This window comes from Mus caroli, unplaced genomic scaffold, assembly GCF_978045245.1.
Source record: "Mus caroli unplaced genomic scaffold, Mus_caroli_1 scaffold_4, whole genome shotgun sequence".
Classification (NCBI taxonomy): Eukaryota; Metazoa; Chordata; class Mammalia; order Rodentia; family Muridae; genus Mus; species Mus caroli.
In genome coordinates, this window is record NW_028227259.1 from 74,356,294 (window position 1) to 74,369,579 (window position 13,286).

Below are 13,286 nucleotides of genomic sequence, written 5' to 3' on the forward strand. Positions count from 1 at the left end.
TGGGGATAGGGTAAGTGATTTTATTCTGTGATCCACAGATGAGGCTACTATTGATAAATTTTAATAAGCAAGAACAGGCACTTTCTAAAGAATGGTAATAGAGAATGCATATTTTTAAAAGTGTTAGCAAAATATAGCTAAGGAATAATACATATATATATATGTATATATATATATATATAATAGTTGAAGTAATACTCAAAATGTGAATGGATGAATTAGAAATTAGCTTAGAAACTAACACAAAACCTGGAGGATACAAAGGTAAACACTTTCCGTGTGATGTGCTTTCCCACTGCTAGGCAAACTATTCACATAACTGGGAGATTCCATTAGAATGAAGTCTTTTGTGGTTCGTTTTTACGATAGTTTAAATTGACTTCTCAGACAATCATTGAGTTCATTTTTTAGGACACAAGTGATGGATTTCTCTCCTTTCTTCTTACCATTGTACAGTGTGCTGATTGTTACCAGCTGGTCTCCAGGTGACTTTTCTAGGTAGTTTGCCTTTTGTTAAAGGAAATTGCCTTGATACAAATTATGTGTGCCTGTTCTCTCCGTTGTCCTCTGGTCAATAAGCCACAATGATCCCAAATGTGTGGCCTTTGTTTGAAAGTTATTTAATACCCATGGTTCCCAGATTGCTCATAGTATTTCCACTGTATAAGTAAATTAACTGTAATGTCAGGAAATTAATATATATACATATATATATATATATATATATATATACATATATATATAATTAAATTCACATGATATGGTCAGCATCATTTTTTTCTCATTGTAAAATATAAAAATTTAGTCAATGTAGCCAAGGGGTGTAATATTACATATGATACATTGAAGATACACCAAACCAGAGAAGTAGAAAAAAATAGAAAACCATTGTGCCTTTTCTTATTCATTATCTAACAAACAATGACCTCTGCCTTTAAACTTTCTTTGCTTCTCTTTTATAATTGATTTTATACAGCAATACAGTATAAATTATATCCCATGACCTTTGAGCTCATTCCCACTGAGTTTGCGTCATAGACTTTTGCTAAGTAATAAATTCCTTAGAGACTCCAACTCTTCCTTTTGAGTCAGGTGTATGTTTATGCTACGTATGTGAAACGTGCTCCTATTTAGCTATCTAACCTTTGTTCTTGAAGCTGGAGAAAAGTACAGCCAAGTGATACAGAGTTTGCCCATGCTTCACCAGCTGGAGCTGAAGACAGAATACCCACAATCAGCAAGAGATTTGGTTGTGGTACTCTCCATTATGCTAGGAGCTGTAAACACTATAATGTTGATCAGCAGGACTGAGTAGGATGTTCTCCATCATGCTGTGATCTGAACATAATACACTCGCTATCAGCAGGATGGGATAGTTTTCATCAGCTGGGCTGTAGGTAGGATACTCTCTATCAGCAGGACTGTAAGTAGCAAGCTCTCCATCATCAGGAGCTATAGATAAGATACTCTCCATTTTTTAGTAGCTGAAGGTAGGAAACCTCACTGTCTTGTTAGGAGCTATAGGTAAGAAATGCTCTATCTGCTGGGGCTTTAGGTAAAATACTGCTAGGGACTGCAGTGGGAGGTAATAACATTGAGCTTCACTACAACCAAACTGTCAGAAAAAAGTAAACATAGCCTTGGAAGGAACAAATCTCAGAGTTCTATTAAACTGTCATGAATGTTTTATAAAAAACAGGGATTTTACTTAGAACCTCTTGTAACATGTATTAAAATAGATGAAGGTATGGCTTGAACCAGAGCCTTGGTTCTTTCTCAAGATACAGCTTTTATGTTAGAACAGTTTAAAGAGGAAAAAAAAATGTTTCTGAAATCCTTCTGGATCCAATATTATTAGATGTTAAAGCAATATATTGTCTGAGACATGTGCTGCAGACACAGGCAAGTAAAAGCCACTCCCACTTTTCCAGATCCCTGAAAAGCCCCCTTATCAGACCTTCAAGTAACTGCTAGACCCCACTATAGCAAAATAGCACGTTGCTACCCATCTTGTATTAAGATTCTTTAACAAAAAAAAAAAATTAATAATATGTTAAAAGCTCAGATATTTCTGTAACCGTGATCCAAGACTCTGAAGTGTTTAGTGATGCTAAAAGGAAAGCTGTTTCATTGAAGGCCGGGTTTCTCAAACTTGACAATGTGCCAGAGATTTTCAACTCTGAATATTTTGAAGCTGCCAATTCTTTGTGGTGGGTGCTGTGACGTGCATAGCGGTACACTCATAAGAAGTCTGTCATCTCCTCACAGAGGCTAATACCACGACCCAATTGTCACAGCCAGACAAACATTTCGTCCTATGTCGCCAAAAGGTATTATGAAAAGCAAAATCTTCATGGCTTTAAAACTACAGATCTAAATTTAAATGTGTATTTTATTTCTCAGAAAGGAAAAAAATGTTTTATTTAATACAATATCTTCTGTGAACATTCATTGAGTGTTCCTGATTTGATTTGCTCTCCCTTTCAATGGATCAAATTCTTTTATGCCTGAATTAGCTTGACCAATTTCATTAGCAAACTCACACCCACTAATCCCACTAATTTACTCAGTGTCAGAGAATCCCCTTTGGCCTGTAGTTTCTATCAATATCACACTTCCCCTGAGGAGTCACTTGCATAGCTCACACAGCCAGATGAATGTATGTAATACTGCCAGATTCAGACCTGAAAGTGGAAATCATTCAGGGTTCTGGGCCAAAAGCAAGAATTTCTTTCTGAAATTTCAAACCCTTTCAAGTGATTGCACTTTGAAAACTTAATAGAAAAAAAAATGTGTGGTAGAACCAAGTACAGCATTCTTCTGCATTATTTTCATCTAAAAGTAACATAGATGTCCAGTTGTGGCTGTAGGTTTTAGTATAGCTGTATGTGGCTGGTGACATTTTAGGAATGGATAAGAAGAATAAAGTATATACAATTGGTCTATACTAAATAATTTCCTATGTATAACCCACAGCTTCTTTACATGAGTAACTAGTCAATCACCCAAGGTTACTGTGTGAACCAAAAGTAATGAATGAAGAGAGCTTGGGAAACCAGATGTCAGCTTGGAAAAAAGAGGTTATTATCTTGTGTGCTGCATCATAGAGAGGGAAGAAAACATGGATAATGTTATATGTTACATCTTTCAGTGTGGTTCATCATATTAATATGATCATTATCTATAAAAAGGCTTTATTCAGGTTATTAATATGATTTATTAATATCTCTTTGTATCATAACATGAGGCCCCAATTCAGGCTACCAGCTGGAGAAATGCTTAGAAATGCAAAAGTTAAAGAGGGCTTGTTCCAAGAACTCCACATAAAACCAGAGACACTGAAACTTATAGAGAAGAAAGTGGAGAAAAGCCTCAAAGATAATGGGCACAGGGGAAAAATTCCTGAACAGAACAGCAATGGCTTGTGCTGTAAGATCAAAAATCAACAAATGGGACCTCATAAAATTGCAAAGCTTCTGTAAGGCAAAAGACACAGTCAATAACACAAAAAGGCCACAAACAGTTTGGGAAAGGATCTTTACAAATGCTAAATCTGATAGGGGACTAATATCTAATATATATATATATAAAGAACTCAAGAAGTTGACTCCAGAAAATCAAATAACCTATTTTAAAAAATACGGTACAGAGCTAAAAAAAAAAAATAATTCTCAACTGAGGAATACCAAAAGGCTGAGAAGCACCTGAAAGAAAATATTCAACATCCTTAATCAAATCAAATCAAAGCAAATCAAAACAAACCTGAGATTCTGCCTCACACCAGTCAGAATTGCTAAGATCAAAAACTCAGGTGACAGCACATGCTGGCAAGGATGTGGAGAAAGAGGGACACTCCTCCATTGTTTGTGGGATTGCAAGCTGGTACAACCACTCTGGAAATCAGTCTGGCGGTTCCTCAGAAAATTAGACATACTACTACTGGAAGATCCAGCAATACCTCTCCTGGGCATATACCCAGAAGATGTTCCAACTTGTAATAAGGACACATGCTCCACTATGTTCATAGCAGCCTTATTTATAATAGCTAGAAGCTGGAAAGAACCCAGATGTCCCTCAACAGAGGAATGGATGCAGAAAATGTGGTACATTTACACAATGGAGTACTACTCAGCTATTAAAAACAGTGAATTTATGAAATTCTTAGGCAAATGGATGGATCTGGAGGATATCATGCTGAGTGAGGTAACCCAATCACAAAAGAACACACATGATATACACACACTGATAAGTGAATATTAGCCCAGAAACTTAGAATTCCCAAGATACAATTTGCAAAACACATGAGACTCTAGAAGAAGGAAAACCAAAGTGTGGATACATTGCTCCTTCTTAGAAGGGGAACAAAATACCCATGGAAGGAGTTACAGAGATAAAGTTTGGAGCTGAGATGGAAGGAAGGACCATCCAGAGACTGCCCCATCCAGGGATCCATCCCATAAACAACCACCAAACCCAGACATTATTGCATATGCCAGCAAGATTTTTTTGACAGGACCCTGATATAGCTGTCTCTTGTGAGGCTATGCCAGTGCCTGGCAAATATAGAAGTGGATGCTCACAGTCATCTATTTGATGGAACACGGGACCCCCAATGAAGGAGCTAGAGAAAGTACCCAAGGAGCTGAAAGAGTTTGCAGCACTATAGGAGGAACAACAATATGAACTAACCAGTACCACCTCCACACACACCCCCAGAGCTTGTGTCTCTAGTTGCATATGTAGCAGAGGAAGGACTAGTAGGCCATCAATGGGAGGAGAGATCCTTGGTCTTGTGAAGATCATATGCCCCAGTACAGGGGAATGCCAGGGCCAGTAAGCATGAGTGGGTAGGTTGGGGAGTAGGGCAGAGGGAGGGTATAGGGAATTTGGGGGATAGCATTTGAAATGTAAATGAAGAAAATATCTAATAAAAAAGAAGAAGAAGAAGAAGAAGAAGAAAAAAAAAGAAGGACTTGTTCCAGTCATTCATCAGTGTAGTATATCAGCACACAGGGGTTTTCTTAAATTATTTCTTACTACTGATTGGGGATGTCATTGCCCAACTTAGAAATGTGATATAATTTTCACTCAATACTTATTTAAAGCAGACTGAGTTATGTATAGCATAGGTCTCACTACATGCATATAGTTCCTTATTTCTCTATTGAAAATAAAAGAGCCTCCAAAGATGGAAGGGAGGAGGACCCAGAAACACATACATATGCACTCATGCACACACTCACATTCTCACACATGGACATGCACACATACCCACCTTTATGATGGTTACCCATTTATACCCTTTATAGTAACATTACCTTACTCTCTTAGCTCCCTGTTGTTTACTTACCACAGATATAGTTCAATTACAACATTCAACATTAATATGTTAATTTTAAAATGTTATATATACTTATCATGAATGACATGATGTTTTTAAGAATGTATATACTTTAGGTCAATAAACAGTAATTAACATAAAGATTACTTTACATACTTATCCTTTCATGGTGAGAACATTTGAAATCTATTCTCCTAATTCTCAAGATTATGCCTTTTTACACTCTAAGATCATATCGTAAAAATCTTACTTATTGGAGAGACTTATTGAAGTCAGGACACTCTATGTGTGTGGAGGGGTGGGGAAGTGAGTTCATCTACCTATGAAGGTGAGCTTCTGTTTCAGTTTGTTCAAAGCTTCTGTGTATGATTAGAAATGAAGGGTAGAAATTATTGCCTTTGAACAAGGAGGAATGCCTCTGAACAAATGCAAGATGGTTTCTGAGTCAATCGTGGCAGTGGGCCTGAGTGTATTGTTTAAATGTGATGAAATTGCTTATCTGGGGTCGGGGTCAGTATTGTCTTAAGATTCATTATTTTTCAGAAATATGCAATTATATGCTGGGGGCCCTACAAGGGATGACCAGATATAAGCCTCGTTATTCAAATCAGTAACCTTCCATTTCATTATTAAGACCAGTTCACATATGTTGTACGGTAGGTTGATCATTGGTAAAGTATTCACAGTCACCAATTTTTTATGTTAGAACTTACACCTGAAACACTTCATGGTTTTACTGTTCCAAATAGATTTTCTAATAATAATTATACATGTGTGTTAGAGTTCTTTAAAATGAGAGAATAGCTAAAGAACTATGGTAATGATCACCATCCTTTTCCTGTAGGGTTCTCCATGTACTGAGGCCAGATATATCTGTCACTTTTTGCAAGAGAAAAGTATGGTCAGATGTCCTCACTATAAGCTTTTACAGTGTAAGAAGGCATAGTGTTAAGTATAAATCCAGTCCATCACAAATCCATTCTTCACATGGAACACAGATAACATATGAAACTTGATCATTTATACCACTGACATCAGTCTTCAGGATACATAATTATCTTCATCACTATATGAATTATAACAGCTCCTTAGGACACACCAACAAGGTGTAAGTCACTATGAATAACTAGAGAAAGGCAGCTGGTAACATTCAAGAGTTAAATAGTGTGCTAGTCACTCAAAAGGTGTTGCAGTTTGAAAATACTCTCTTTTTTAAGACAACGTATTCAAAAATATCTTGTATGGAACACGAGAAGGGACTCTAGACATCCACAATACCATATGCATAGATTCTTTTTATAGGAGTTATTATTTCATTTCTTATTGGCATTTTTGTATATGATGTTATATCAGGGAACATGTGTCCTATAGCACATATGTGTAGGTGAAAAGATAACTTTGTGGAGTTTGTCCTCATTTTTCACCTTTACATGAGTTTCAGAAAATGAACTCGGCCTTTCAGGTTTGTGCTGGAAGCATTTTTACTCTCTGAGCCTTCCTGCTGACCACACACTCTGATTCTCAGCCAAGGTCCTGAGATGATGCTGTGGGTAAAATTCCTATTTGTTTTCTTTTTTTTCCACAGGATTATACACTCACCATGTATTTCCAGCAGTCTTGGAAGGACAAGAGGCTTTCATATTCTGGAATCCCATTAAATCTGACCCTTGACAACAGAGTAGCTGACCAACTCTGGGTACCAGACACCTACTTTCTCAATGACAAGAAATCATTTGTGCATGGGGTCACAGTGAAAAACCGAATGATCAGGCTGCATCCTGATGGAACTGTTCTCTATGGACTACGGTAAATACTTTCCTATTGCCTTATTTTATGTCACTGCTTTATATCGTCTTTCTGAAAGTAAGTAGAAGCAAGAGAAGCAAGGAGGAGAACTGCTTGTGTATGTAGTTAAAGTTAATATCTTTAGATAGAAAAAATATTGGGGACTATATGAGCTCAATGTAGACAACTGCCCATCAAGTGGAGGTGAGGGGTTCTTTCTATACCATCAAATAAGAAACAAATTAGTAAAATGTATTACTGTAAATAGATTTAAAGCTACATCTATTTTAGTCAAATGCATGATTAGCTCAAAGCTAGCAGGACAGATCTGGAATAGAGTTTGAGTGTTGTATAAAATTAATTATGAAAGAAAACAAAACAGATCTTGAAGAAATTAGAAATTTTGGGATACTTTTGAGAAAAGTCATAGTGTCTTTATTTCCTTCATTTTTTTTTAAATTTTTGTATCTATATTTAAGTCTAAAATTTATCCTAAACTATTTTGAGACATTTTTCAAGAGTTACAGGTAGGGGTTGTATGTTCTCTAGAGTTGCCTAGTTTATTCGGGGTTCATTTGTTGAAAATGAATTTTCATCATTGAATTGTGCTGATAACATTGATCAAATATTCAGGGGGATTTTATACACTCAGATGTGACACACTTGGCTATTTATTTATCCTTACACAGGGTCACCCTCTTTTAATGCAGGTGGCTCAGGGCCAACTCAGGAATGCAAAATGCATATGCCCCTTTTATCTTATATTTACATTTCAAGTTGTTTGAAATTTAACGATATGCTCAGGTTGCTATAAGTTTTAGAATACGTTCCATCTATCACAAGAAAGTCTGCTATGGAGAAGTGCTGAGTCAACTGATTAGTATGGGAAGAACCGACATCATAAAATTATACATCTATGCAACTCATGAAAGATATCTCTCTATTTATTTGGGCTATCTCTAATTTATATCAATTGCTTTCTGTATCACACTTTGTTATGTGTTTATGATTCATGTAGAAAGATAATATTATCTTTGTCTTATATCAGCAATATTTATACCATAATGGGGTTTTCATCTTATTTTGCTTGTTTACTGAGTCATAAAGATATTATAAACATTTATAGAGGTCTATTATTACTCTCTACGTAACTGATGGCCTAATAATCAGAATTTTAAGCTATGTTTCAAATTTTACTTCTACTGTTACAAAAAAAAATGTAACTAAATTGTGACTTACTTAAAGCTTTGGAATAACCTTGATAAGCCCTTTGAAAAGCAAAGGAAGGCTATGGAATTTATCATCAATATTTTGCTGGAAAACAACATGTAGCTCTATTTTAAGGTATAGACCTTAAACAGATTTTGAAGTGAGTAAGGTAGTCTATCACATGAATGTATAAGAACACTTTTCATTGGAGACATTTCCCTGTGTACTATTTTATGCAGTGATGTAAAATATGACATGAATGTAGAAGTCAAATCATAATAACGTCACAGTTTAGAGTTTCACTTCAAGTATTTTAGAAATTATTGGCAGTCTCTAGCAGTGGGAATTGTATCAGGAATGATAACACTGGGCAATTATGGAGTTGAACACACGTTTTCTTTCACAACCTGAAATGCTCTTCTTTGGACATGCTGTGGCTACTGCACACATGTATTCATAGTTGACACAATCAAGCCAGTTAAAAAGTTTAACATGCAGTGGAGAGGAGCTCCTTAGACCTTAACCCTGGCTGAGAGCTCCTTGTAGTTGATGGCTGGGGAAGGAAAGAAGGTCACCAGGATTTTTGCTTGTTTGCTTAGTTGGTTGGTAGGTTGGAGGTTGGCTAGTTGGTTGGTTGGTTGGTTAGATGGCTGGCTGGTTGGTTGGTTGGTTGGTTGGTTGGTTGGTTGGTTTGGTTTTGTTCTGGGTTTGTTTAGAAATATGACCATCAGTAGATTCTTCATGCCTCAGTAGGTGATTCCACATCCATATAAATATATGTGAAATTTTAAAGGAAGGCATGGGGTTGAAAGGCATGTAAAGGGTAGACATGATAAAGATGGATTATATAAATGTATTAAATTTTAGAATAAAAGTAGAAAAAGAAGAGAAAATTTACACAAAGAAAGGGTACAATTTATCTAAAGACCACCAGGAAGCAATAGCAGAATAAGAACCAAAATTCAAGTATCTTGCCTCTCAAATCTCTTTTTATCAATTCTAGTCCCATCCAAATATACTTAATAGTAAATACCTCCTTCCAAGTTATACATCACTGCCTTCTTCTCCTCAAATACAAACCAAACCCGTGTACCTTTTAGTGTTCAAGCAGACAATGACCTTCCAAAGAGGAACACAAATTAAGCATCCATTACATGAATTCTAATCTCTCTATGTAACCCTCTTCCTCCTTAAAGTATTCATCTCCACTCGGATATGTCTTTTTCCTTCTTTACTTCTCTTCTGTCTTCTCTGGTGGATTTGATTTTTCTTTCACCAGAAGCTGTTACCATACTAGAGACCAAAAGTGTAACAGAGATTATGTGACATCTAAATCTAGAGGATAGAGGTTGGGCTTCATTGTCACAGTTTACAGACTGCTTGACCTTGAAAAATAAGCAAATTTGGTGAGCCTAAGGTGTTATCATTTGTAGAAATGGTTTAACAGTCCCTAACTTATTACAGAAAAGACCTTATAAAGTAATTAGTATGAGATTGAGTAGATAGTATGCCCCAAGTCACAGTTCTCTAAACTGTGCTTCATTTGATACTGGAAACTTGCCTTCTGAGGTTTGCCCTCTGACTCCTGGGGCTACTAATGATTAGAACTGAGATACAGTTGTCCAATTAGAAAAGCTCTGACTGCATGCTCCATATGTGTATCCATTTGCTATTCTGACCCTGAGAATAGGTTTCTAGGACTCGGGAGGCTTTTCACTGAAGCAGGCAACATCTGGAATGAGGAAAGAAGAGACTTGCAGCTTAAGCCATCGCTGTCCCCCTAGTCAGCATTTCCACTCCATGAGCTTCTATCAAATTTCATCAATCATCCTATCTATTAAATCCTGTTCACTTTAATTCCTCTGACATAACATTTCCTAGTTGTAAAAATGAAAACCTGCCTGTTCCTCATAAAAGCCTTTTAAAAGAATGTCTATCATTTATCATTCTTAAGCAGAAAGTCCTTACCATATAACATATGTTTGGGCATCTTTAGGACTGTAAAGTACTTACTTTAAGCATGAGTAATTGAAAGAATGATACTGATAGCTTTATCCATTTTCATAAGTCCAGCTAATGGTCATTATGAATGGGCCCATATATTAACAAGTAATTTTAGCAGTGACAGGATTGATGTACCCACTGGCCCTTTAGCCAGCTTTTCCATAATTTTAAGACAACATTCTTCAACCAATTTTTTGTAGTCAAATCCAATATAAAGTGCTATTTTTAAGTAATATGAAATTATAAGATTTGAAAACTATTCTGAGTCCAATTTTATGCTCAGTGTATAGTGCCTTATTCTGTAAATGCTCTAACAGAAGGACATCTGAACTTGGATAATACTGAGTAACTAGACTATCATGCAACAGGTCCTTATGCCCTTTGCTCTTTAGTGGCTTCTGGTGTGACAAAATGTATTATTTCAAGGGGTAACCCTGCCACCACTATTATGTCTTTTAAAATGGGAGTTGGTGCTTTACTTTATTACTGTGAACTTTGTATCCTCTGAAAGTTGGCAAAACCATTCATTTTTCCGAACAAGTCCCTCAGTGTTACATATTGAGTTCTTAAAATTCTCCCTCTTTTCCTCTTTCTTTGCATTTCAGTCTGAGGAGGTTTTCTTTTTCTCTCTAGGCCAATCTCTTAACAATAGCATTTAATCTTATTATGGAACAGTCTTCAGACACAGCACTCATTTTTGCTTAAGTCATCAGACTTTTCTCTTTTATTTATTCCTTCACCTTAGCTTTCTACTTGAGTTCTAAACTTCTCAGAACCTGGGTTTCCTCTTCTCTATCATTAAGCACTCACAGGCGCCCTCAGCAAGCCTCCTACCCATGCTTCTTGCTTAAGCAGCTATGTCCATAGTTACTATAGACATTGGCACTCTCTGTTCATTTTCATTAAATGACTTAATGATGACTGGACCTGGCTTGAGGGTGTATCTTTTGTCTCTAGCATGTGCTGTCACAGTTATTCCAGGTTTGACCTGCTCATGGAATTGAACCATAGTAAGTATCTAAAACCCCAATCCAGCAAGTTTCAAGGAAATTTTTAAATTGTGTACCCAGTACCTAAATCTGAATGTTCTGCATTTCTACATTACACACTACTTATTTTGTGTCATTTGTTTTTTTGTCCAAACCAGGAAATCTTCTTGTCCCAGGTGATAACAAAACCATCAGCATCCTAATAACTCATCACAAACTGCAAGACATACTCATCCCTGAGACCTAATCTATTGCTTCTTGCCTCTACTGTTTAACCAACTTTCCAGCTTATAAACAATTGCTTCAACCTAAATTAACAGCTTCCCTCACTCTCTGTCACTTCTTGGCCAATTTCCTTGCTCAACCTTCTTACATATTTATTAGTATCATTTTATCTTCCTACAGAACATGCTAGAAACCCCCTGCCAAATCTGTGACTTCAAAACCCAAACAAAATTGGTTTTAACTCTCTATCTGGAATCCAAAAACTTCTAGTTGTTTCTCTAAAGACCTCAAAGAAACTTCAAACTCAACTATGCACTGAGTATTGAAAGAAAAATGTCTCCTGGAAATTATAACATAATGGGGCAACATTATACAACTCTACTGTCTTAGTGAAAGGTCCCTCCTTTTCTACTTGAAGGGGGCTCTGATTGAGTCCTCTCCCATTGTTGTGAAAATGGCAGGCATCCCATCTTCTTTGCATAGTCTCACTGTTGTGTCTGTGTCCAGATTTCCCCTCATGATAACTTTTTCATATTTTACATCTTTATCTGGATAGCCCCTCTCAAATTCCTTCCATGAAGATGACTACATTCTCTGTAACCTAGAAAAAAACTCTCATTCTATACGCCATTACATTTTAATCTTACTAAGATCCCTGGGTTTGCACTCTTTTATGACACTTTACCTTTTGGTGTCTTGGAGCTGATCAAGCTGTTTATATAAACCAGATTGTTTAATTGTTGGAAATATAAAAAGTACATTTCCCCCAGCCTCTCTCAAACTAACTGATTGCCCAGTAAATGTTTGTAAAAGTAATATTATTGTTTCAGAATGCACTTACCTGACTCAGAGTTGTCAACTGCAATGTTTCTTTTGTCTAAATGATGGCTTTTTAGCAAAGAGTGATCATTGCTATCAGTGACCATATGTATCCAATGCCTTGTGCAAACACCATACAGATGGTTGCATATACTAGCTCTCTCCAAGGCCTATACATGTGGGGGTTAAAAACTGTGTTTGTTTCTTCCTTAAAAGTGGCAGGCATAGAATGATTGAATTATGTGGAGACATTTAGTGGAGTACTTAACTTCCCAAGAACACCTCCCACTCCTTCTGTCTTCCACTTTTAACTCTACCAATTCTATCCGTTTATTAATTCACAGTACATATTCCTCTATCGTCTACCAGAAGAGTTCAGGGCCATATGAGATTAAGATTATGTGAGAGCTTCAGCAGACAAATGGGAAGCCCATTCACATAGTGAGACTGAGTGTCTATATATAGATGTGTACACATCCTGTGAGTAAGCTGTACATACCATGTCATTTTAAGTAATGTTTATAGATATTCTAGCATAATTATCTATAACTATATAAACATATATATATATATATATGTGTGTGTGTGTGTATATATGTATATATGTATGTATATATATATATATATATGTGTGTGTGTGTGTGTGTGTGTGTGTGTGTGTGTGTGTGTGTGTATGACCATACTATAGTTCCACACTTCACTTGTTACTCCACTTACATTGCCATATTTAACTGTTGCCTCAGGCCTATGAGCTATACATTTTAAGGAGCTAATTCTATAAATATCAATATAGGAAGACCCAAAGTATCCAATCTCATTATTTGTTATTTACCTTTTAAAAATATTTTATATGTGGTGGTATTTTGCCTGCATATATATTTATGCATTAAATGTATGTCTGGTGTCTGTGAAAG

General features: G+C 36.2%; 1 protein-coding gene across 2 annotated transcripts in view; it reads left to right on the forward strand.

Annotated features, from left to right (window-relative positions):
• Gabrb1 (gamma-aminobutyric acid type A receptor subunit beta1) overlaps positions 1 to 13,286 on the forward strand; it is a 500,511-nt gene that overhangs the window by 209,180 nt on the left and 278,045 nt on the right. For both annotated transcript variants that reach the window (XM_029477413.2, XM_021162619.3), the window contains exon 4: positions 6,927 to 7,147. In XM_029477413.2, coding sequence (XP_029333273.1) covers positions 6,927 to 7,147 — 221 coding nt within the window. The remainder of the gene's footprint in view (positions 1 to 6,926; positions 7,148 to 13,286) is intronic.